Below are 25,814 nucleotides of genomic sequence, written 5' to 3'. Positions count from 1 at the left end.
CCTACTATGGAAAACTGCTGCGCAGTGTCTACTGGCACGAAGGCTGACAACATATATACCACTCCTCAGTACGCACCCAGCAGAAATATATACAGACATCCACTAATGTTCATAGAAGCACTACTCATAAGAGCCCCAAACTGGAAACAACCAAATAGCTATCATCAGTAAAATGAATAAGTAATTGGATGGAGTAGTTGTCCAATGAGACATTATACAGCAATAGGAATGAACTGCTATGTACAATAACTGGAGTCTCAAAACCCCCACAAAATACATACTATATTATAAAACTCATTGAATCTTCAGAATAGGCAAAACTAATCTAACATTATTTTCTAAGATTTAATCTACTCTTGGAGTCAGGGCAGTGGTTAACTCTGGGGGAAAGAGTGATCTCTTCTTGATCGCAAAGAGAAACTTCTGGTGTTTTTTCGTTTTTTGTTTTTAATTTGGGTGGTGGCTACTTTGTAAAAATTCACTGAGCTGCATACTTATGGTTTGTAAACCTTTTATATATATTCAATATATCAATGGCCTTTCTCTCATCTGTCTGCGCACTTGGCCTGGGCTCCTTCATCTTCTTGCTGGGTAGGATACCAACTCAGATTTTAAAAAGCAAAATAGGCTGTACTTTCTAGGGTAACTATTAGAGAAAAAACGGTATAATTTGCAAACTAGTAGAGAGAAAGAAATAGAACTTAAAAAATCATCAATCCAAAAGCAAGAAAAAAAAGATATACAACAGGACAAATAGGAAAAATAAAGTAAGATGGCAAATTTAAACCATCTTTCGTTTGTTTGTTATTTGCATGGTCTGCTTTATTTATCTTTTAATTTCAACCTTTTTATATCCTTATGTTCAGCTGTGTCTTAAAAACAGCATATAGTTTTTTAAAACAGGTTTACTGAGATATAATTCACCTACCATACTATTCATCCATTTAAAGTATACGATTCAGCATATAGTTTTTGTTAACTGAATTTGAAAAACTTCCCCTCTGTCTTTCTACTGGACCATTTAGTCTTTTTATATTTAATGAAAAAAAAAACCAACGATGCAAATAACAAACAAAAGAAAGATGGAGAACGTCAGATGAAACAGACATAAGGCAAAACACATTTTTAGAGATAAAGAGGTTCACTTTGGTAACGAAATATTCGATTTGCTAGAAAGATACAATTTTAAATTTGTACACATCTAACTGTGGTCAGATGCAAAAAAACTACATGTTCTATGATTTCATGCATAGAACGTTCAAAATTTGCAAGACTAATCTGTGACATCAGAAGTATTCCAATGCTTAAAGATGAAAGCAAGATACTGGACAACCCGACGACATAGCCAGGAGGCTGCAGTGTCCAGATTCTTGTGACTGTAAGAGTGAGATGACTCTGAGTTCCAGCAGTGATTTATGATGCACAGGGCCCAGCCCAGAGTGGGACGGTCACGTCCCCACATGCCTCTCCTCATATTAACGCTAACGGAAGAACCCTACCCAAAATGCATTATACGGCCATTGAAAGCAGAGTAACATAAGGTGCCAGCTAGCTCCAGCTTGGGGTAAAGTCCAGGTAAGAGTGCGGTAAATGCGCCGTGAATCAAGGAACAACTGGGAGGGGCGGTTTAGATTTGTAAGGTACAGAAACCATGCGGGCCTGCACTGGGACCTTTGCAGGTCCACATGTTGGACCTCCCCTGACTTGGTACATTAGGGCAAGTAAACTGAGGGTTTGGGAATCCATGCTTCTGTACCTGTGGCATGGAGGAGACCCTAACACTAGAAGATAGAAGAGCTCACTCTCTTTTAGTGGCTTCTGTAAATTGGATGGAGTGACGGTTTCATGCCTTACTTGTTATCCTGGCCTTTACTGCTCTCAATAGGGGTAGAGCTCACACAGAGGTGCTCACATTGGTAAAGCAGAGCCAGTAACCTATGTGCACATAAACTGACAGTGGACGTGTCTATCTGCACACAGATGTGTATACATAAATGCAGACAGAGGTGCAGGGGTTGTGCCACGGCAGGCACTGCAGCGCTGCCGCTCAGCATCAGTGCCCCTTTTCTACTGGGCTCAGAGGATCCTGATTTGGTTTGGTACAAAGGGGCCTAGCCCCAAGCTGTGAATCATGGTAGTCCTCTGCCCTTTGGCCAGTAATTGGTCAAGGGATGAGCATGTGACCAATGAGACTCCTGATGGGAGGCTTCCAGGAAAAAAAGTTCTCCATAATAAACACAGAGCAGCTTGAAGCAAAGGACTTTCCCCCATTTCTTCTTTTCTGCTTTGGGACCAGGACCTGCCATACCCACTGGTGACCGTGGCAAGGAGGCCAAGGGAACCTTAGGAGCCAGCCTTTGATAGGCAGCTGAAACAATTTTGGAATCTTGTACCTCTTGAGTTTGTTAGGTGAGAGAGTTAAACATCTATTATTTAAGTCTTGTTTGTCTATTCCATTATTTGAGGCCAACAAATGATACAGAGATAAAAGTGACCACAGAGGCTTCTCCCGGAGAGCAGAGGAGGACAGGAAAAGGAACAGCAGGGTCCTGGGGTGGGCTTTTGCTTTATGTGCAGTATCGAAAGTTTTTATAAGAAGTGTGTATTCATATGTTACCTGTATAACAAAAATAAAATTAAAAAAAAAAATTAAAACTGCAGAGAGAGAGAGGGAACATTCCTAATCCACAACAGCAGCAGCAAAAGAATGTCTGGTATTTCTTGGCCTCCAGAAATTACTAAAGAAAACTAATTTACTCTTCCATGAATAATTCTTCTCTGGGTCTCCATCCAAGCTTATGGCAAACTAATTTACTCTTCCATGAATAATTCTTCTCTGGGTCTCCATCCAAGCTAAATATTAGCTTGTTGGCATTCGGATAGATGAATACCTGAACCAATGAATGATTACATCGCATTTTATGACAACATGCTCTATAAATCTACAAATAACAATAGCATTACAGAGAGCTTCAATAACATTGTATTGGTGATTTCTATTTGAAAATGGTAACAAGGCATTTAGACTACACTCTCCTTTCTTAAAATCTATTGAAATCGATCAAAAGAATGGGGAGAGGGGAGAGAAAGCTTAGTCAATGTCCATAGTTCCAAACCATAAACTGGAAAATACAGCTGCCAAATCTATGAAATTTGGAACAGAGGGAGAATGCCAAAAGCTGCCAGACTTTAGGCATGTAGATGCTCCAAAAATCAATGTCATAGTTATACAGTGACCCTCTAATGGTGCAATGAGAGCAAAGGTGTGGACAGGCCCAGGAAAACTACAGTTATTTCCAGGGAGAAGAAACTAAAGGGAGACACTTGTAGAGAGCCTACCTTTACTGTCCAGGACCCAGCCTGTATACCCTCAAAGAAATGAAAGGCAACACCAACTGACACAAAGAGCTCAAAGAAGAGATTCAGGAGGATCAAGAAAAGGAATATAGCAACAGAAAGGTGTGAAAAGTAGACTGGCAGCACTCAAAAAACAAAAGGAAAAGTAAAACCAATACAGAGGGAAAAGCTATACCAGAAGCACTAAAACAGTGACAAAGTGCTGAAAGAGAGATATGGAGGGTATACAAGAGGAAATCACAAAGTAACATTGAAAAGAAAAAAGGGGGACAAGTGATTATAGAAAATATAATAGACATGGAAGACAAATAAAGGATATCCAACAAATGCATAACTAGTGTTCCCATGGGAGAACAGAATGAATAAATGATAAAAGTTGTCAAAGATAAAACAGGGGTGGAAAATAAAAAAGAGATGATAATCTATGTCTGCTGAATTAAATTATAAACTAACTTTCAGGAAAAAGGGCAGAAAAACTACATTGAATTCTGGTGCTGTACTGAACTTCAAAGGATGAAGAATAAACCTACAAAGGTATCACGCAGAAAGATCAAGTAATCTCAAAGGGTAGAAGAAAGCAGGCTATAACCCCTCAGCTCTTTGCTGTCACTCTCAGCAGTCCTCTCAGAGAAGGTTAAGTCCTCCACTATATGGTTTCACGACACCCATAACCTTCCTTTGTAATGCTTATCATAATTGTAATGGATTACTATTAATTGTGTGGCTATGGTCTTATACTGATTCTCCAGCACTTGGCACAATGCCTGGTACTCACTGGATATTCGATAAAGATCTGTTGAATTATTTATCTGCCCAAAGACAGTCTCCTCCCTAACATAGTCCTTTATAGGATAAAGAAACTAAGGCACAGGGAAGTTATCTGACTTATCCAAGTTATACAACTGGGAAGTAGAGAAGCTGGAACTTGAACTCAGGTCCCTGAAAACCCGTGGCATTGCTCTGTCCACTGGTCTCTAGCATTGCGTGAACTGACAACAAATTCATGTACCCCTCTTCCCCTCCAGCCTTACTTTTGGGTTGCACCAACAAGAAAACTGCTGAAAACAAGACTTGCTTTCCATTTGTTAGGCCATTTCTGAGCGGGTGCATACTTCACATGAAGATGTTAGCCCAGACTACCCTGAAACAGAGAGAGGCATGAGGTATAGACTTATATCCAAATTGCCTGCTTAGGTGGTTCTGTTTTCTTATCTTACTAGTTTTGACAACTATTTAAAGGAAGTATGAAAAATTCATAAAAAAGAATAAAATTATAAATTATTTGCCTCAGATTACAGAAAGTCTATAGTAAATACAGGGAAGGCAATTTTACTTTTTTTTAATTAAAATGTACCCTGTAGGCAATATCTCCTTCAGAGCTGGTGCCATCTAGTGATAAAATAGCAGTTTTAAATGCTCTACACACCTATTTTTTCAAAGGCATATATTTTAATCACAGAATAAATTTAAGAATATTTGGCCTGTTTCAAAAAAAAATGCTTTACGTCTAAGACATATTCTTGATAGGCACAGGCCTGCAAACACAAATTTTAATTCTAAATATGGCAAATTGGTCATCCTGGTTTGAATCCTGCTTCTGTCACTAGGTGGTTGGTTGGTTGACCTTGGGCAAGTCATTTATCCTATTTCTTCACACACTTTCCTCCAAGGGTGTGAAGTAAATGAAATGGTACATGTATGCTGCCTGGCATAACTTAATGCTCAGGAAAGGTCAATATGTCTTCCTCCCAAGACTGTCTACCGCCCTCCTGAAAAAAACTAACTGTAAGTCTATGGGAAATTGAAATCTTTTCCAGCTTAAGAACCCTTTAATTCATGGCACCTGCAACTGGCCAGCACAACGTAAAGGTTATGATGAAACCTTTCAGTTGCAATCAGTTAGTAAAACACCTCTGTTTCCTGGGTTGTAAAGGAAAGAGCTTTCCTGCTGGCTGGGATGTAGAGCAATGTGGAGACTGGCATGCCTACAGTGCTGGTGGGAAGGCAAAAGGGAACAACTGCTCTGGAGAACAATTTGGCAATACCTAATAGCGTGATCCAGCAAACATAGGTACATGTGCCAGATGTGCAAGAAAATAACCTAACATTTTCATAAGCAAGTGAGTAGATAGAGTAACATGGATCCATCTCAGAACTGTAATGCTGAGTGAAAAAGCCAAGAGGTGAAATGAACAGTTCAGTATAGTGACCTTTGTACAATTAAATAAAAAAGAATATCATATTTGTTTACTGATGCTTACTTGTAGTAAAAAAATAAAAACACGGACTTCTAGAATACATTCTAAATCCAAGAGAAGATGGCCTTCCAGAGATGGATGAGGAATGGGAGACAAAGAATTCAACACTAACTGTAATTTTACTTCTTTTGTTTAAAAAAATCTGAAGCAAAAAAAAAAAAAGGCAAGATGTCATTACTTGCTCATTCTGGAGAATGAGAACATTAATGTGTTATATTATTTCTTACTTTTCAATTGTCTTTTTTTCTGAGTTATAGACAATACACACATTCAGTTTTAATGGATGGTACCAGTTTTCCAGAGTAGTGGTACCAGACGACACTCTCACCAGCATTAGAGTTCCTCCGTGGCCTCGCCAAATCTGATATTGTTAGCTGTCTTGCTCTACTTTTCAAATTTTAAAATAAAAAAATTTTCCCTACTGTGCATGGGTCCTAGAGGTACCATGGCAGAATTGCCTAAAACATAAAATATCTGCCTTGCTAATGACAAAGAAAGTTGTATAGGTCAGTACAATCTCTTTTTCTAAGGGAAATGTGGTAGCAGGCCTCACTTCCAAAATAGTCTGGTGACACAACCCTATCTGTAAGCTCAGTCCGAAACACTAGCCTGAAAGTGTGCAGACTGAGAAACAGTGGGACTTCATCTCGGCCTTTCAGAGTTCTGCGGAAGGCTCTCCTCTGGGCTCCTGGCAGCCAGCTGCATGTGTCAGTGCTCCCCGCTATAGAGAAACCTAAACTCTGCATGTTAAAGTCTGTATATGTTAGTTCATGAAATACTCACATATGGATTCCTCAAAATAAGTTCCCCAGGAGCATTTAAAATATGATTCAATATACTGGAGGGTGATCGATACAGTATAATCAATATGAATATACTTTGATGCTGCAAGTCTAGATGTATAGTCACCATGCTTACTTACCATGTTATAGTGATGGTGAAACAAAGGGAAAGAAAAAGGAATTGTGCTGCTGTCTTTTGCCATTAAAGAAATGGCACTGTCCAGGTTTCAAAACCCTGGGAGCAGAGTTTAAATCAGAGCAGCTGAGTGTGGTGGAAAAATGGGCTCCTTCAATCTCTCTGTACCTCAGTTTCCCACGTGTGTCAGGGTCGTAAATGGATTCTATCTCATCGAGACAGATACATGCAAGAGCTTGAAAAAGAGACTCACATAAGGTAACCACTCAAAGAATGTCAGCTCCTGTGGAGACAAATGACGACACTCCTCTTGTCAGGCATGAATCTGAAGAAAGGTTGTAATGTGCGTACTGATATTGGAAAAGTAACAGGAAAATTAGCTTTTGGGGTCAAAGAAAAGAGCAAGATTTCTTAGTATCAGATGGAAATCTACATTGAGAACGTAAAGATGTTTCTGTCTTTGAAGGACTTATCTTTGAAAGATAAAGGAAAAGTTCTAAATTCTAGCCTAACCAGATAGAAAATGAGATTGGACACGTTAGAAAAATAAGCCCCAAAACAAAAGCCATCAAAGGCAGAAGAGAGAAAAGAAAGTCCTTACTAATGCACTCTACACAATTTACTATAAATAAATGTCAAGGTGCAGAAGAAATTCTGGAATGTGACAAACACCTGGTTTCTGTGTGGCACAGCATACACAGCATCACCAAGATCTCCCTCTTCTTTGCGAGCAATGACATCCCCCGACTCCTTGTAGCTAGATGACAAGTTCAAGTCAGTGTTCTCTTCCTCCTCGTAGCACAGCATTTCAAAGGATGGCAGAGAAGGTCTTCTTCCCATCTCACTCTGCCAATTTGGTCTGTAGCAGAACATTAAAGAGAAAAATAAATAAATAAACCAACCACTTAACACTTCACATCGGTATAGATATTTGTATTAAATGCTCTGCCTCCGAGCCCCCACCATAAAAGTATTATAACTACATTACAAAATATAAACTAAATGATTAAGTCATCCACTATTCCATCTCTCTGCACACTCTTAAAATTTCTTCCTAGTTTTACCTAGGTTCTTATAGTTCTTATCATGCACAGAAACAATCTGCCTCGTTGTTAACAAGTTTTTCAAGTCAAATGTTATAAGACTCAAGTAGTTATACCAGTTTAGTCCACCATTCCCCTGACTATGGTTTCCGGCTCCCAATTTTCACTGTTATAAATAACCCTGTAAGGGACATCTATGTGTATATGATCTCTTCTGTATTTAGAATTAGTCCTATAAAACAAACAACCATATGGTAAAACTGCTGAGTCAAATGGTATAAACATTTTGTGGGTCTACATGCAAACCACACAAAATCATTTCAAAGATCATTTCTCCAATCTGTAACAATTTGCCAAAAGAATTTAAATCTCACTGTTTAAATGTGCATTTCCTACCAAGACTGAATATTTTCCATGTATTTGTGTGCAAATCATAGTTCCTCTAGTGTAAATGGTCAGTTCACGTCCTTTGTCAATTTATCTACTTTGCTTCTAGTATGTCCATTCCAATTTGAAATTAATTTTTTAATTTACTAAAATTAAAACCTTGACTTCATATTTACTATATTTTTCCTATTCTATTAGTTTTATATTTTAACATACATGATTAAAAAAAATTTTTGATCTTCTAAATTCTTAGCTTAGCAGTCATCCCCCTCTGAGTTTTGATAAGAGTAGATACAGGATTTCATGGCCTTATTTATGTATGTATACAGATCGATCCTTTCATTCAACAGGAATTTGTTTTCTATATGAATTAGGTGAGGCTCAAAGCTGATATCTTTCTCCACTGTTGCTAATAAATGTACTGTTGAGTGCTTTCCTCTTTGATCTGTGGGGCTGCCTTTATTAGAGATTCGATATGCTTACAAACACTAGTTCACTGAGGGCATTCATGCACACCTCTCTATTACTGACCCAGTCTTCCTCTGTTTTAACTACTTCAACTATACATTTTAAAATATATTGGGGCTAATGCAGCCCATCCCCTGGGTCAACAGTCTTCCTTCTCAAATTTCCTCTGATGGTCATATCTGCTTATTCTTTCCAATAAATGCAAGAATCATATCCTCAGCTTCAGTTCTTATTCAGCCAAAGTATAATTCCTACCAGGAAAAGAAACAAGCTATATTCAAACATCTCAAAATGGAGTCAAGATTAAAATACAGAAACCAAAAATATAAACATGTCCTAGAAGAAAATACACGAGCACTTCTATAATGCTGTAGTAGGGAAAGTCTTTCTAGATTTGGCAATGATGACAAACTACAAAGAAAAGACTGATAGCGATCACTACACAACAGAGTATTTGGTATGCAAAAACAAAAACAAAAACCAAAATTGAATAAACATGAAAGATAAAAGGCATATTTGATCCTGCATTCCCCACCCCCTTGCCACAAGCCCTTAAAGCCCTCAGTGTCTGCCTCTGGGAGCAACACCAAACCTCGAACAGAACCCCAAAGGCGTTCCCAGCCTGGCCCCTGCCCACTCCTCCAGCCCCATCTCATATGACTCCCCACTGTACTTGAGTCCTTCCGGCCATAAACTCCTGCCTTCCACTGCTCACATGTGTCATGCTCCCTCTTTCTCTGTCTAGAAAGCTCATCCCAGCTCTGCACTGACCATCCCCCCAACAACTGGGCTATTCCCACAGGATTCCTGAACATCCCTCAGTGCTCCCCTCAAGGCTCTCTTCCTCCTGACCCCCTAGCCCTATGTTGGCATTAATCCAGCTCAAGCGATAGAGGAGATGATGTTACAGAAGAAGAAAAGTTATATTATAGATGCCAACGAAGGTAAAATCAGTATGAATGTTCACCGAGGAGATACGTGAGAAGTGGTGAGTGACAACTCTCTCCACCTAGGTTGTGGCACAGAGAATCCTACTAAAAGCTAAAAGCAGCACTGAATTCAAGGCTCTGTGCTGTCATGAAAACGATCAGTGTTTTCACAAGCCATAATTTAACAAGATCCACTCTAGAGAAAATTCTGATACCATTCAAGAGCAATTACTGTCCCAGGACAGTGTCCCTTTGACAGTGGTGATGAAAACTTGAGTACTAAGCTCTAGTCATAACCACGTGCACATGCACACACGTGAGCTGCTACTCCTCTGCTCTGAGGAAGCGGAGCAGTGACGTGGTCCTTACTGATGCCTCAGCTCTGAAGTGGTGGCATAGGGCTCGATGAAACTGTTCTTTTCAACGGAAGTCGCGTCACTCTCAGACCGGGATCTCTGACGAGGCTGAGGAATGGCAACGGTCCGGCCAGTCAATGTTGTTGCTAGAATGACCGCAGCCAGAGCAGATCTATGGACACAAGCATCGCGGTGAGTCGGTGAACTGAAGGTTGGACAACGGGATACATGAATTAATCAAGGTTTATCTTCTGTTCTACAATGTTTAGTGTTCATCTACTGATGACGTACTTGCAGTCTGTTACACGCTCTCAAACAATCTAATTTCATTCTCACTTCAACTGTATGAATAGATATTATCATCACCTCCATTTTCATATAAATTTTATATAAATTAAATAACTTGCCCAAGATTCCTAGCTTATAGGAGATGGAACCAGGTATCTAATACGGGAAGTCTATATTCCAGTGGTTTTCCTGTTAAAATGAAAGATCAGAATTTAAAAAACCCAGAGATATAAAAAGATACAAAAGATTTTAAAATCTTGTTAATTATTCAAAACTATAATATAGGAAAGATAGAGCAATAGATTTACCCTCCTACCTGAAAAAGCGAAATAAAACAATGGACTTAAAATTGGCCCAGCTTACTGCCTGAGAGAATTTCCAGGTCACAGCACAGGAAGGAGGAACTGAGGTGGGGCCAGGCAGACTCCCTGAGCTGTAGAGATGGAGCTGAGAGTCCAGGAACACCAAGACAGACAGAATTTGAAGGACAGAGTGCCAGAAAGGAGACAGCTGAACAGAGAGAACTCCAGAAGTCTGCAAGAGAGAACTCTAGAAGTCTGCAAGAGTGTTCCGCAAAATGCTTCTCAGTGCATGAGTGTGAGGAAACTGCCCCAGGCTGGAGGAAGAGCCATTCACAAAGATTAAAGGAACAGTGCTGGATGCTTACACACGGTTGAGGTCAGTGTCTGTTCCCAAGAGACAGACAGGAAAAAGTTATAATTCATGAGACATTGGGTACAGTACTCTAAAAGGTCTTGCTTCAGTAGTGGAGAATAATTAGCCCTAGATTGAACATTGCTCCAAACCCTGCCTAACAAATCATAAAAGCAAGACCCAAAAGATCAAACTGGTTCCAAGTAATTCAATTGCATCCCAGTACAAAATTTAAGAAGACTTACAGGGATACAAAAATACTAGCACTCAACAACATAAAACTCACATCGATCAAGGATAACCAGGCATGCAAAAGGATGGAAACACATGACCCATAATGAAGCGAATAATCAATCAAAACCCATTCAGAACGGAACACATATATTAGGATTAGCAGAGGAGGACATTAAGACAGTTATTATAACTGTATTCCGAATGTTCAAAAAGCTAAGTAGAGACATGTAAGATTATAAAAGACTTGAACGTCAGGAGATGAGAATCACACTGGATAAGATTAACAGCAGATTACACATTGCGGAAAAGACTAGTGAAACTGAAGCCAAAACAATAAAAATAAAAAAAACCACCACAAAATGAAATATAAAGAGGAGAAAAAAACAATTAAAATTTAAAAGAGCACAGTGAGATAGATAAAAAACACTCCTGTTTTATCTTTTAAGCCAGTCAGTTTTGGTGTAATTTGTTACATGGCAATAATAAGTAATATAATAGCCTTATTGTCAAATGGTGCTGGAACAACTGGATACCCACATGCAAAAAAAAAGGAACTCCCACACCTCCCACCACACAAAAATGCACTCAAAATAGATCATAGACCTAAACATAAAGCCTAAAACTATAAAACTTCTAGAAGGAAAATACAAGAGAAAATCTTTGTGAGCTTGGTCAGGAAAAGATTTCTTAAATATATTGAAATCATGATCTGTAACAGGAAAAAGTGACAAGTTGAAATTAAGAATTTCTGCTCCTTGAAAGATACAGTTAAGAGAATGAAAAGATAAGCCACAGATGGGGAGAAAATGTTTGCAAATTACATACTTAATATAGTAAAAAACTTGTATCCAGAATATATGAAGAATTCTCAAGATACAGTAATAGGAACACACACAATCCAATTTTTAAAAGTGCGCAAAAGGTTTAAACACTCTATCAAAGAAGATATACGAATGGCAAATAAGCACCTGAAAAGATGCTCAATACCATTAATTATTAGAAAAATGCAAAATAAAACCATAATGAGATACAACTACACATCTATTAGAATGTCAGAAACTTAAAAATATTGGCCAAGACAAACCTTCATGCTCTTCCTCGCCAACCTGGGCCTGACAGAATAGCTCCCACAAGGAAAAGTGGTGAGAGAAGAAAGGGCCACGCTGCCAACAGTGAGGTGGCGACCAGAGAGAACCCCACCAACATTGGCAAGTGCATCCACAGAATGAGCTTCCAGAGAGGTTCCTCTTAGGCATTCAAAGAGATGCAGAAATTTCCCAGGAAAGAGACAGGAACTCCAGATGTGCACATGGACTCCAGGCTCAACAAAGCTACTGGGCCAAAGGAATAAGGACTGTTCCATACCTTATCAGTATATGGTTGCCCAGAAAGTATAATGAAGATGAAGATTTGCCAAAGTCTATACATTGTTACCCATGCACCTGTCACCACTTTCGAAAACCTTCGGGCAGTAAAAGTGAATGAGAAGAGCTGACTGTCAAATAAAGTTACACACACACACGCACACACACACACACACACACACACCAAGTGTTGGTGAGAATGTGAAGAAATTGGAACTCATAAACTGCTGATGGGTACATAAATGAAATAATAACTTTGGAAAATAGTTTGGCAATTTCTTAACAAATTAAATATATACCTAGTATATGACCCAAGTATTCCAATCCTAGAATTTATCCAAGAGAAATGAAAGCGTATGTCCAAAGATTTATACATAAATGTTCATGGTAGCTTTATTTCTAGCAGCCAAAAACTGAAAACAACACAAATATCCATCAGCAGGTGAGCAGATAAACAAATTGTGACATATCATATAATAGAATACTACTCAGCAATAAAAAAAATGAATTATTGATTTTCACAATATGGATGAATGTCAAAATAATTAGGCTAAAAGAAGCCAGCATAATTATTTTGTGTAATTCCATTTATATAAAATTCGAGAAAATGCATACCAATCTATAGTGACTAAAAGCAGATCAGTGGTTGCCTAGGAATGAAGGTAAGAGAGGGTTGGACAGGAGAATGGAGGTGGGAGGGAGTGAGGGGCTGGAGGGAGGAATTACAAATGAGTGTAAGGAAACTGTGGGGGATGATGGACATATTTATTATCCTGATGGTGGTGAGGGCTTCACAGGTGTAAATATGTGTTGAAACTTACCAATTATGCATTTTAAATGTGTACAGTTTATCATATGTCTATTATACCTCAAAAAAACCTGTTTTTAAAATGATAAATGACTGTCTAAAGCAAAAATAGGAACAATATATTGTGGGGTTTATAACATATAGAATTAAAACGTAAGACAACAGTAACACAAAGGATGGGAAGGAGGACATAGAGGTAAAGCGCTTATACTACATGTGAAATAGAATAATCGAAGATTAATGTGCATGCTACTTGAAAATAAAAAGATTTAGAAAAATGCCAAATTTGTTAAAGCCATGTTGATTAATTTGGGTTTATAAAGATTACAACCAAGGTATTTTTGTAAAGCACGAGACCAGAAATTTTCTAATGAGTCTACGGCATGTTTGCCATGAAAATGATGTGTTTTTTTTTGTTTGTTTGTTTTTCTGCTTTATAATGGAACATAAAGCTAACCCTCTCACTGTTGCTGCTGCTACACAAACATTTAAGTCCTAATGACATAACTAAAGGGTTGTTCACACAAACACTGAAGAGCTTGACAGACCTTCAAGTGCATCACAGCAAAGCCACCACTTGTCGGCTATGAGACTTTGGGCAAATGACAAACACTTGAGCTCAAAAGAGAGATGCCAACAGGACTTCTCTCATGGGGTCACTGAAAGGATATAATGAAATAATGCTTCTAGGGCACTTAGTAGAGTCCTTGGCACAGAGTAAATACTAATAAATGGCTATTCTTGATATCAAGATAGTACCAAAGGAAAAACAACACTAAAAGTATTTAAGTGTTTATATCGGGAGGCATACGATATATTCCAGTCTGAAAGAACAATCAAAAGAAGGCACTGCCCTTGAATGCAATTTGTTCTCGTTGCTAATAGTCAAGTCATGGATCCAGGTTATCGTATAGATAAAAAATAGTCTGAAATTCTCCTGTGTCTAAAATCACAGGCAGGGGTCTTAGATATAAAATGAAGTCAGCTCTCTGGTTAGAAGCACTGGAGAATGGGGAAACCAATGCCTCTTCCTTCCTTCCCGCAAGGCAGAGTTATGTTTAAAAAGAAAATTATGTGCACAACTCAAATTGTTTTTAACATTTGATATCAACTGGAATATTTGGGCTTTAGTGTTTTATATTTTGAAAAATACTAATTGCATTCAATTATGAAAAGTGAGCACTCCATACACCTAAAAGGGATAAACCATTATCCTACAGAGAAAGCATATTAAATTATGCAATCATGATAAATATTTTAAAGGACAAGATTCTAAACACCCTACTTGTAATTTTCTTACCAGTTGGAACAATTCCAGTTCCCACCACTTGGTGGCTGAGCACAAAGGTGACCTCAGCGCCTGCTCACCTGAGACTCACTCACCTTGGTCTCTCTGGAGAGGGGTTGGGGCTGCGAGGAGGAGGTGTCCGGGGCACAGCTGGCTTCGGTGCAATACTGGCCGCAGGGAGAAAGCCATGGATGATGTGTTTCTGCACAAATAAAACCCAGCAGAGGTCACTGGTGTAAGGAATCACCTGCATCCTGCCACCACTCGTCTCTGGGCCTGAGAGGGGACACGTGTACTGGCTACCCAGGGATGTACCCCACCAGAGAGGTCACTCTACCCTTGCTACCCCCATCCCCCAACTGCCCAGACAAGCATGCCCACCCAGGGAGTGCCATTACTGCTGCCTATTGTGGGGCCTTCTCAGACTTCCCTCCTCAGAGCAGCTTCCCTAACCCCAGGAGTCACCTTCCAGCACCTCCACTTGTCTCACATCATGGCCCCCAATGACCCTACTCACTTGCCACCCTCCTGCAGAATGGAAGCTTCTTGAGAGCAGACAATCTTCTTGTCTTCACTAACCCTGAACTCTAGCACTTAGCACATTGCCCAACAGCTGGTAGGGGCTTCATAAAGATTTTAAGTAGTTTCAGTGACACAGTGTAAGAAAAACTAGTTCATACACAATGAAAGTTGAAGAATCCTGCTTTAGGCAACCGAATCTCTCAGAAGTTTCTGAGTGTGGCTCAATCATTTTCTCTGCATCAGCCATTCATTCACACCTACTAGAGGCAAAACACCATGACAGCAATGAAGAAACCTTGTCTTTATCCTCAAGGAGGGAGGGTGCAGAGGAAAAACATCCCAATGCCTACTGCAAAACAGAGAATTATGGAATGTGCCAACGGAGAGGTAAAGACAAAGTGCTGAGGTGGCCCAGAGAGAGAAGGGGTCCTTCAGGTCTGGGGGCTAGCAAGGGGCCCTCTAATGTCCCTTTAGAGAAAAATCACAGAGGCATTTAGACTGAGTCTTCCAAGATGGCCACCGCTATCACATTTGGGGAATGTGATGGAAAAGCATTCTTGGAAAAGGGAACAGCATGTACGAAGGAATGAAGCAAGGCATTAGTGGCAGTGCTCTGGAAATAACAAGCAAGCATCCAGTTTGCTGTAACACAGAGGTATCCGGGAGGGAGAGACTAGAACAATGGGCTGAGGATTGGTCCCATTTAATAGTTTTGATACCAGACTAATGAGATCCTGTGGCCTAGTGAGGAACACTCCCTGAAACTGAACCCTAAAAAGACTCATCAGGCAGTGGTAGGCATAAGGTACAGGGGAGAGAAGGGAAGAGCAACGAAGGGGGAGAGCCAGGGTTTTGGGCATCCTTCAGGATGGGTAGACCTTCCAAGTGTCTCCTGCAGTACCCACCCCCAACCCCCGCCCACTTGCATGGCCAACCCCAAGTGCAGGCATTCCAGAGCAGTGTCTGCTGTATCCCGCTATTCTGTCTACCGCTCCGTGTAGCACCTACTATCCTGTACTTGTCAAGCAATTTAACAGTTTAATGTCTGCCTCATCTCCCATCCCTATCTGCATCTGTGAGATGCTCAAGGAGTAAAAAAGGGGTTTCTTCACCTTTGAATTGCCAAGGGCTGGCATCTCGTAGGCCCTCCAAAAATGCCTCATGAGGTTTTTGTTTGTTTGTTTGTTTGTTTGTTTGATAGAGTGACTCTTTCACAGTATGCTAAACATTTCTCACTTGTACCACTATAATCGTTTCCTAACTGTGGTCCTCCTGCCTCTCTCTCTAAAACACAGGATGAACCTGTCTCGACCCAGCAGGAAAGCCCAGATTGGGCAGCCTCACTCTCTTGATGATAGATAAATGGTCTAGTGAAGTACAGGAGGCTGCTCAGCTGCTATCAGTTGATTCTTACCAATGGACCCAGATTCTTTTCTTACTAGCCCTCTTCATCCCTACCCATATTCTCTATGCTTTAACATTCAGAATTGCCTTCCATTTCCCACACAGCAAATAATTCATTCATTTTCAGGCTGTTCTCTCCTCCTGGAATTCTCTTCCCTTATCTTTACCCCCACCAAGGCCCAGTCAACTCTCTGGACTGACTTTGCTGCTCCTCCCCTGGTATGCACCTGTACAGCAATGTTTGCCTAACCATTTTGTGCTCAGTTACTTATTGGTTTGTCTATCGTTTAGACAGTGTGGCCATAGGCTGTCAATCAGACAGAGTAAGAACTCAATCATGCCATGCTGAGTTAGCAAAATTGCAATGCAAAAATATGCTTCAACTATGCTTTCACTGCATCTCAACACCCATCTGCCTAAAACGACTGCCGCTGATGAGAGGGCTGAGAACAGGAAGCCAAGTCAGACATGCTTTCTAAACCCAGTCAAAAACAGAGGTCAGGAGTGCCCTTATCAAGACGCTTTCTCTGCACTTAAAGTATTACATTTATGGAGAACTGGATGGAAGTAGGTTTGGAGATTCACTAGGCAAGTATGGAAAAGGGAGAGAGGAGCACAAGAGTTGAGAGTGTAAAAGGGACGTGATTATAATGATGGACTGTGCAATTGGAAATTAGGGCTGGAAAACGAGGGCAGTAAGAACACTGATAAGATCAACTGATTGGTTAGGGGGTGGTGATGTGCGTTAACCATTATTGGAGGCAAGATACTAGAGGAAGTGAGTAGCAAAGACAGGTGGTATCAGAGAATGAGGCTGGGAGTATGCAGCCATAGTGACAGAGTGGCCATGGGTAGGGATGGAGGAAAGTATTCCAGGCAGAAGAAAAAGTAAAAGCAAAGGCCTGAAGGAACAGAGCAAAGGTAGATATGGGTGGAGAGTGAGTAAGTGTGTATGTGTGTGTGTGTGTGTGTGTGTGTGTGTGTGTGTCCGCGAGAGCAAGCGAGAGAGATATTTGGGGACACTGGGTTCTAATGAGGGCAGCAGCACGATCAAATCTGCGTTTTAAAAGAAGTCCTTTGGCTGCTATGTGGAGAATGGACTAGGGCAAGACTGGAAACAGAAATGGTGAGGGGCTGCTGCAGCCGTACGGGCAGATGCTGGAGGACGCGGAGGGGGCGGGGCGGGAACAGCTGCCAGATGTATTTGGTGGGTACAATCTACGGAACTTGCTGATGGGGTGTCCGTGGGGATCGGCGAGGGAAGGATTCAAGAATGACTCGCCATCCGAGACATCCAGCAACGGAGCAGTTTTTGCCCTGCAGGAGCGAACTCCCCAAGAGAGGAGCGAATGTTGCAGGGCGATTCCTGTCCGACTGAGGCTGACCCTGGGATAAAGGATTCTTCAGAACACGAAAAATCAAGGCATTTCGAACGGAAAACCACTTCCTCTTGTGTCGCTACCTTGCCTCAATCTCAGGCCAAAGCCCATGCCCTCCTCCCTTAATTCCTGGCCCCCAGGCCAGAGCACAGGCCGGGCAGGGATCTACTTACAAACTGGCTCCTGCGGCCTCTCGGAAACCCCAGGAACATCCTTGCTGCGGGGAGCGGCCGCACCCCGCTGGACTCACGCGCTGGTCTCCTCAGAACCCAGGACCTCTCGCTAAAGCCTGTCCCAAAAGCAGGCCTAGCCTCAGGAGCTTTTTCTACGCAAGGGACTTCGCAACAAGCACGTCTGCCACTGGCTCTGCTTTCGCGCCGGCCAATTAGAGCCAAGAATACTTCATCCCCGTCGCTCTTGGCAACCAGCAGGTTCTGCTCAAATCCTCTCCCGGGCGGAAATTGTGCGCGCTGTACGTTCTTTTATTGGTCAGATTAGATGTCGATCTCTGACGCCATAGCCTATCAGATTCCGTGAGAGGCAGAGGGCGGGCAAGACGAAGGACTTCGGGAGCGCGCTGGGGAATCCGAAGTGGCGCGCTGCAGGTAATGTAGCTGTAGACCCTAGACCGAGGTGGGACCCCAGCCGGCTCTGCCCCCGACCTAGACTGAACAGAGGAGCCACGGCTTGGACCGAGCAGGGCTCTCAGGAACCAGGCATGTGACGAAAATGAGGGATGCGGTGACCAGGACAGAGATGTTCTGGTTCTTAGACTTTGGCAAATAATTCAGTCTTTTAGGGAACACTGCGGACCAGCTCCTGCCAAAGAGGCTCTGGCTTCGAGAAGAGTGTGGGCCGTGTGCAGGAGAGCTTGCTCGAGTTCCCTCTTTCATTTCCTGTGGATGAAGGCCGGCGATGGAACGGAACCCGCCTGATGGCACAGGCCCGGTGCACGTGCCTTTTGGGCACGTTGTGGCCAATGAGAAATGGCGTGGGTCGCAGCTGGCACAGGGGATGCAAGGTCGGTGGGCTGCCCTCTGCATAAACCCTCTCTTCCTACCCCACTTTTTAAAAACGTTCTACCAAGTGTCACTTTTTCATATAAAGCTCACGGAACTTATTTTCTTGTCTGCATTTTAAGGGAAAATTAAACTTGTTTTTGAGGATGGCCTGACACCGGTAGATTTTTACTTGTCTAGCAGATCCTGCATTCTTTATGTCACCGAAGCTGATTTGGTGGCAGGAGGTAGCTACCGAAAGAGGCTTGTTCGCGTTAGAAATGTAAGTGCTGAATTGAAGAAACTGACCTTGAAAATTGACTTCTATTCTCCTCTCTCTTATGTTTAGAATAATTTATATGAAACCATTGCCCATTCTAAGCACTCTTGGAGCTGTAGTTTTCTTAAACTTGAAAGGAATTTTGTTACAAAATGGTTTACTGTTTTCTTTTTCCTTTGAAGTCCAGTAATCTTCAAGGCATCGTAGTAGTTGAAAAAACGCAGATAAGTGAACAGTACTTCCCAGCCATACAGAAGTTTACCGTGTTAGACCTTGGGATGGTCTTGCTTCCAGTGGCCAACCAGATGGAAGCGTCCTGCCTCATTATCCAGTTAGTAAGTACTGATTCCTACTCCACAAAAGCCTTGTCCTGAAGACTCTCAACTGACCTTCCTGGATCCTTTACCCTAGCAGCTGCCTTTGCTATTGTTTCTTATTGAGTACATCAATCCAATCTAATCATTCTGTGATTTGTGAAACCTTTTTGAGGAATTTAAGTACAGAAGCTGCCTCTGTAGCCAGCAGAGCTTGCTGCCTGTTCTAGGCAAATGTGTAACAAAGTGAACAAGTTGGAGACCTGATTTTGGACTCCCAGGCTGTGATGACTCCATTGTTCATTATTGTGTACTGACGCTCATGAAAATGTCAACTAGCAGCCGCTTTGCCTCATTCCCACATATCTTTTGTTAAGCATCAGCACTGTGTTTAAGATTATTCACCTTGATCGTACATCAGAATTTCGTGGGGAACTTTTCAAAATAATAATACATGAGCCTTACCGCAGACCAATTAAAAATCGGAATGTGGAAGTAGGACCTAAGCATCAATTTTTGTTGTGCTGTTTTTAAATAATCTTCCCCTCTGATGTGCAGCTAAGGTCGAGCACCGAATTGGAAATGCAGTCCTGTGTGGTTCACAGATCCTTCTCTATCTGCACAGCTCTCTACATTACTGTTCCTAACTTCTCTCTATGTGATGCTATTATCTGCCTTCCTATATCCAGCACTTACTGAAGACTGGGTTCCTCCTTTGATAGTAAGCTGTTCTATCAAGCAGGTCCATTTTAGGGATAGCCATCATTCAGTCTCCTACAACTGAAATGTTTCTTAGTGGACCATAGGAACATGTTTGAATTCCTCAGAGTATATTTTCATTAGTGGTTTGTTTTTTTTTCCTATGCCTCCAGCACCTGGTATTCCTAGGTGATCTCCCATCCTAGTACTAACTAGACCCAACCCTGCTTAGCTTCCAAGATCAGACGAGATCAGGCACATTCAGGGTAGCATGGCCGTAGACTGTTTTCATTAGTTTTATCCTGACCATTCTGAAAACTCAAAGTTTTTTAAATTTTTATCTTACTCCTTTGTGTAGTCATATGGTTCATCATTTAATAATTTTGCTGATGTCTGAAAAATCATATTCATGGCATATGAAAACATTTATAGTGGTAAGTCAAGTTGAACCAAATGGAAAAACTAAAATTTCCACAAACTACATTTTAAGAACCCTGCCTGTCCTCTAGAGGGCACTCACACGCTCTTCCTCTAATTTCTGTTCAGGTTCAAGAACAAATCAAAGAGCCCAGGAAGAATCCATTTCTTGGGAGGAAACAGACTCTGATCTCTGAGCCCGCCCTCCTTCGAACTGTGCAACAGATCCCAGGGGTTGGAAAAGTTAAAGCTCCCCTTCTGCTTCAGAAGTTTCCAAGTATCCAGCAACTAAGTAATGCTTCCATCCAAGAACTGGAGCAGGTCGTTGGACAAGCAGTAGCACAGCAAATTTATGTGTTCTTCACTCAGTCCAGGTGACGGCTCTCCTCACAGCATCTACTATGTTTTCCTCTTTAGACCATGAACTACCTTGTTTTCTTTTCATATTTAAAAACCAAGAAAAAAATTTTCCCTCCACAACTAGTGAAAGATGAGGCGAGACCTGAGTGGAACCTGCCAGTTATCCTGCCCTGCTCTCTGGGTGCTGGCATTTACATTAGTGGGCCCCAGCTGGCGCTGCCCCGATTCTGCTAGCATGAAGAGAGCAGGTGGGGATCTTCCTAAAAGAATAACTTTAATTAGGGACTCTCAGATCCAGCAAAAAGCCAGCTTGGGCAGATTTGAATGTGTGACCTTGACCTGTATCTATCATGGAAAGGTCTTATCAAGTTTCAGGTGGTGGATATGACCTTCTAAAGGAAACAAACCTCCAATGAAGCACTGTGTACCATAAGTCCCTTGTTCTGAGTGGCAGAGCCACTGTTCTTTGGGTCTGGTCTTAATATCCTTGGGCTTTAAGGGCTGCTGCCTGTGTAAATAAACACTTGTACAGCCTTTGTTCTTCCTCTCTCCCTCCCTTCCTGGTAGCTGCAGTTTGTTTATAATCAGTCACTGGGCACATCTGAACACAGAAAGCCTGGAGTCTAGAATACCCATTTAAAGATAAAAAGCCAATGTGTGTGTGTGGGGCGGGGGGGGGCAGAAAAGAACGTGTTTGTAAATGTATAGCCTAACAATGGGAAGACGCACAGGAAAATGACAGGAGCAGGTGTATCTAGAAAGGAGAGCTGGAGGCTGGGGGCCAAAAGGTACACACTTGCCCATTCGAAAAATAAATACAATAAAAGGTGCCACATGTTTTCAAAGATACTAAGACAACTTGAAAGCCCTGTTTTGTGACATGTTAGTAATTTTTAAAAATCAATAAAAACATTTGTGCATCAGGGTAGAAATAATTTGAAAGGAAAGAATTAAAGTGAAAAAGTCAAAACCATTAATACAGGCAAATGAATATTTATTTAAATACTTATATAAAAACGACCCTAAGAGCGGTGGATACATTTTCCCAAAGGCGTTGCTTCCCTTTTGGTATTGCACACTAGAAAACATTTTAAATTCTCGTTAACTCTCAAAATCAGATTTCAATGCTAGATATTTCTTAGCTATATAACTTGTACTATGTCAACAGTGACTCTTACTAGAATCACAGTGTCATCCAACTTATAGCAAGAGAAATCAGGTGGTAAGAATATCATTTTAAGAAGTCAAATAGAGCTTTAAACTTGAATCATTTACATCTTTACCTTATAAAATGTTTTAACCCATTTTAAAGACTTTTAAAATATACAATCATGTACTTTCTACTTGAGACAAAATGAAAAATGTTTTGAGTATCAAACAGTATATTATCTACCTTGTAGACAGCATCTTCATCTAACACTGCCACTGTGTTAGCAACTTTTAAATGACGTGAAACTGGAAGAAAAGCTAGTCCTAAAGTGTTTTATCTAATAAGTCACAACAAATTTGGCACTAGACTTTATCTGGAAATAGCATTCATGTTATGTAGAAATAATAGTAAAATCTTGTCATTTTAGGTTAATGAATTCCCCTCAGAAAGAGCTCTTTGGAACAGTTTTTAGTAACACTAACTTCTTAGGTCCATCATTATAGACCCTTGACCTGCCTTAATTTGGGCTTATCAGGCTTTTGGGCTTATCAGGAAGGATCTATTACCCAGGGATGGAAACTATTACAAATAGGACCAATGTAGGTAACCTCAATTTAATCAATAGTAAAATCAATAGTAACTAAAAGTCATAATTGTAGCCATTTAAAAATAGCCATATTTTCAACACTATTCTATTTACAATACTTTATATAATAAATAACTTGCAGCAATATGGTGACATTCCTTGAATAAGTTTGTTTTCCACAAATTTCTAGAGGTTTCTTGTTACTTTCATTCATGAAGACATACATATCCATTGTAAGGTTACACTGTGAGAAAACAGAATTCGAGAATGTTTAGGAATTTTCCATCATGGCACCGATATGAAGGCTTAGCCCGCACTGGAAATGTTTTGGGCCTGAACATTTTTGTTTCCTCACGTTACTACAAAGAACTGTCGGAGCTGAGAATGCTGAAGGGAGAAGGCAGCTTCTTCTTGACCTGAGGCCCGGTGACCCCAACCGACGGGAGGCACAAGGTGCTGGCTGACTTCTGTCTGTTCTTGTTGGTGCCCCAACTCAAGAAAGAAAGCTTTTTTGAGATTTTCTTGGTCTTATCAGTTTTATCATCATCGTCATCTATGGCTAAGCAGATCATGGAGTAAGTTTTCTGCATTCCCACAGAGTACGTGGCACACTTATTATGCTGCACATAGAAAAGGAAGAAAAAGGGTGTTAGAAATCCTCAGGGTGTCTGATCAATGATTGCAAAGCTTGAGACTCACGTTCTGCACTTAAAGCGTTCTCTTTAAAGTTGACATAATTCTGAAACTCGGGTGACCAACACTTACATAGAATTAGGCTCTTAAAAACAAGGAAAATTTTTAAGGAATATACTCTAGTTACTATTTTAGGCTAAGGGCCACTACTCACTTTTTAAGATTTATATTATAGATGAAAAAGTAATACATATTCATGTTCAACAATATGAATACATTGAACAGTAGATGTCCCTCCCACCTTGGCTCTCAGGCCCGTCTCACGGTTTCTGTTACACTGTTAAAGGTAATGTTCATGTACAGGTAATGATATGTGTGTGAGTGTAGGTCGCCATTTGTTTTTCCTTAAAAGGAATACACTACACACACCGGTCTGTGCCCTGCTTTCTTCACTTAGTGTATCTTGGATTTCGGCCCTCGCCATTAGGTATAGATCACCTTCATCCTCTTTAAAGACAATATAGAACCCACAGTGAGGATACTATTAACTTTTTTCCCTCTCTATTTAAACTGGTGAAACATACATAACAAAATTTACCATTTTAACTTTTTAAGGGATACGGTTCACTGGCATTAAGTATATTCATATTGTGGTGCAACCATCGCCACTACCCATCTCCAGAACCTTGTCATCTTCCCCAAATAAAACTCTGTACCTATTAAACACTACTATTAACTTTTAAAAAGGTTGTGTAAGACTCAAATAGGAAATCTGAAGAAACTGTTTTCTAAACAATTCCACGTGGGTTATCACCTGCTTCTAAGGTTTGCCTAACATTGAGATTGCTTTGTTCACCAAATGTTTATTGAACATCTATGTTCCAGGCACTGAAATCAGGCCATTTATATAAATATAATACATCTAAAGTGGTTGGGTACATTGTTCATTATATAAATCAGGGAATTTGGGTGATGCAGCAATAAAGGAGGGCATTCACTATAAAATGTCCCTCGAGTGTGGCTCCTTAGGATGAAGTCTCTCTCCCTTTTCTATAAAACTGCCATTAATCTCACATGCTCTATAGGACACATGTGCTATCATTAGAAATAATAATAAACAGTCCTGGAGGTAGACTGGATACCTGCAAACATTTTTCAACCTTCACTAGCTTAGAGTCCGCTATGCAAAATATCCACTCCCTTACAAATACCCTCAGTTCTCTTCCACTTTGACCAAAGAAAATCAACTGTAGTTCGAATCCATCCGCTGCGTCCCCCAGGCCTGCACCTTAAATAGCGGCACATTACTGGAGGGTTATTTACCCAGCCAGAGGGCTTCCCTTGAAATTCTAACCCTGACCCCACACCTTAACCAATCACCCCATTACCTAGCACTCTTATATTTTCCTAGTAACTTCGCTCCTTTTCTCCTAGATACCTTCTGTCAAGCCCCTCATATGTTCTCCTGATATCCTTGCCTTATACTTTGTTGTATCTGTCCCCAATGACGAGTCCCCTCAAGATCCGGTGTGCCTGGATCTCATGCCCTCTCTCCTCCAGGCATCCCCCTTCCTGCACTCCTGTCTCCCAGACATTTCCCATCAGCACACAATTTTGCCGTGCTACACATACCCGCACACACACACAAAATCGCCTATAAAAAGCTTTCCTTTGCCCTATGTCCCCCCGCCCCCGGCCCCAGCTACCACCAGAATGTCTCTGCTCCCTTTCATAGCTCTTCCCGTCCTCCCACTTTTCCCAACATCTACTGAGCTCTCAACTACGCATTCATTCCTCACATCTTCCTGGGGCACCTCTCTGTAACTCTCAGAGCTTTACAGAGCCGTTTGAAACCACAGCCCTAGTCTAACTCTTAATTACACGGATGAGAAAACTGAGGCTGAGGGAGGGTATTAACCTGCTGGAGGTCACGCGGCTTGTTAACGGCGGAAAAGGCCTTTTGATTCCAAGCCTCGGATTCCTTTTACTATATCAGTAGTTTTCAAACTGCGCTCCACAGGAGTCCTAGGGATCCTCATTGTGATCCAGAGAGAGTGGGGGAGCAGGTAATCAATTCAGTAAGGGCACTCAGCTTCATTCTCATTTGGTTTTATTTGAAGAAAAGTCTCGGCAGTTAAAAACAGTGCTCCAATATCACTATCTAAAGTCCCTGCTGGGGTAAAATAACCACATTGTGGTTATTATAACACTTATTATGAATTGAAATGCACCCCATGCTGGGCACTGTTTTCTGCACTTTCCTGAGGCCCAGAGCTATTCTCTGACTTGCCGAAGGTCACACAACTGGTGGCAAAGCCAGGATGCCAATCCAAGCAGTCTGAGTGTAGAATCCTCGCTTTCAACCACTATATCCGATGCTTCATTGGCCTGGTTCAAAGATGTAACAGAACTGAAAGATAAGCCTTTCAATCTCTTTTCAGGCGCGTTGCTCTGTGAAGTCATGCCTCCCCTGGCTGTGCCTTCTGCTCTCGTCCGTCATCCCAGAGCCCGGCTCTTTGATTCACCCTCCTTTTGGACAAACCTCTTTTCGGTTTCTGGTTGGGATACCTGGGATCACTTGTCCAGCAATTCTATGGATTCCGCCCCTCAAAGTACCATTTCTCATGATCCCTTCTCCCGAGGTGTTCTGTGAGTCCCTTTAACCTCTTTATTTTTTAAGATGCAATTCACATACCATAAAATTTACCATTTTAATATAA

The 25,814-nt window shown here is 41.2% G+C and overlaps 3 protein-coding genes and 1 pseudogene across 11 annotated transcripts in view; 1 reads left to right on the top strand and 3 right to left on the bottom strand.

The window, feature by feature from the left end:
* Positions 1-18,001, bottom strand: part of CEP89 (centrosomal protein 89) — a 66,253-nt gene extending 48,252 nt beyond the window's left edge. Inside the window, exons 1-4 of one of the 2 annotated variants that reach the window (XM_011371855.2) lie at positions 17,831-18,001; positions 14,448-14,554; positions 9,730-9,888; positions 7,206-7,392 (exon numbers count right to left, since the gene is read on the bottom strand). In XM_011371855.2, the coding sequence (XP_011370157.1) occupies positions 7,206-7,392; positions 9,730-9,888; positions 14,448-14,554; positions 17,831-17,869 (492 nt within the window). In that variant the 5' untranslated portion in view covers positions 17,870-18,001. Of the gene's footprint in view, positions 1-4,388; positions 4,499-7,205; positions 7,393-9,729; positions 9,889-14,447; positions 14,555-17,830 lie in introns of those variants that run through there. The other variant, XM_023537655.1, reaches the window with a different exon arrangement.
* Positions 18,002-18,169: 168 nt separating this feature from the next.
* On the top strand, positions 18,170-21,645 carry FAAP24 (Fanconi anemia core complex associated protein 24). Of its 7 annotated transcripts, none has more exons than XM_023537658.1 (5): positions 18,170-18,262; positions 18,449-18,678; positions 18,799-18,938; positions 19,118-19,270; positions 20,495-21,645. In XM_023537658.1, exons 2-5 carry the CDS (start codon positions 18,573-18,575, stop codon positions 20,741-20,743), a joined length of 648 nt encoding a protein of 215 aa, XP_023393426.1. In that variant the 5' UTR covers positions 18,170-18,262; positions 18,449-18,572; the 3' UTR covers positions 20,744-21,645. The 7 variants fall into 7 exon arrangements, with proteins under 7 accessions (XP_023393426.1, XP_023393427.1, XP_023393428.1 ...); XM_011371853.2 differs by having other exon boundaries at positions 18,213-18,373; XM_023537659.1 differs by lacking the exon at positions 18,799-18,938 and having other exon boundaries at positions 18,212-18,373.
* On the bottom strand, positions 20,113-20,231 carry LOC111746655 (annotated as a pseudogene).
* Positions 21,646-21,702: 57 nt separating the features above from the next.
* The window catches only part of RHPN2 (rhophilin Rho GTPase binding protein 2), a 53,928-nt gene continuing 49,816 nt past the window's right edge, over positions 21,703-25,814 (bottom strand). For both annotated transcript variants that reach the window (XM_011371854.2, XM_023537656.1), the window contains one exon: positions 21,703-23,081. In XM_011371854.2, coding sequence (XP_011370156.1) covers positions 22,821-23,081 — 261 coding nt within the window. In that variant the 3' untranslated portion in view covers positions 21,703-22,820. The remainder of the gene's footprint in view (positions 23,082-25,814) is intronic.

This window comes from Pteropus vampyrus, unplaced genomic scaffold (genome assembly GCF_000151845.1).
Source record: "Pteropus vampyrus isolate Shadow unplaced genomic scaffold, Pvam_2.0 Scaffold196, whole genome shotgun sequence".
In the NCBI taxonomy this organism is placed as follows: Eukaryota; Metazoa; Chordata; class Mammalia; order Chiroptera; family Pteropodidae; genus Pteropus; species Pteropus vampyrus.
This window is presented reverse-complemented; position numbering and strand designations above follow the sequence as displayed.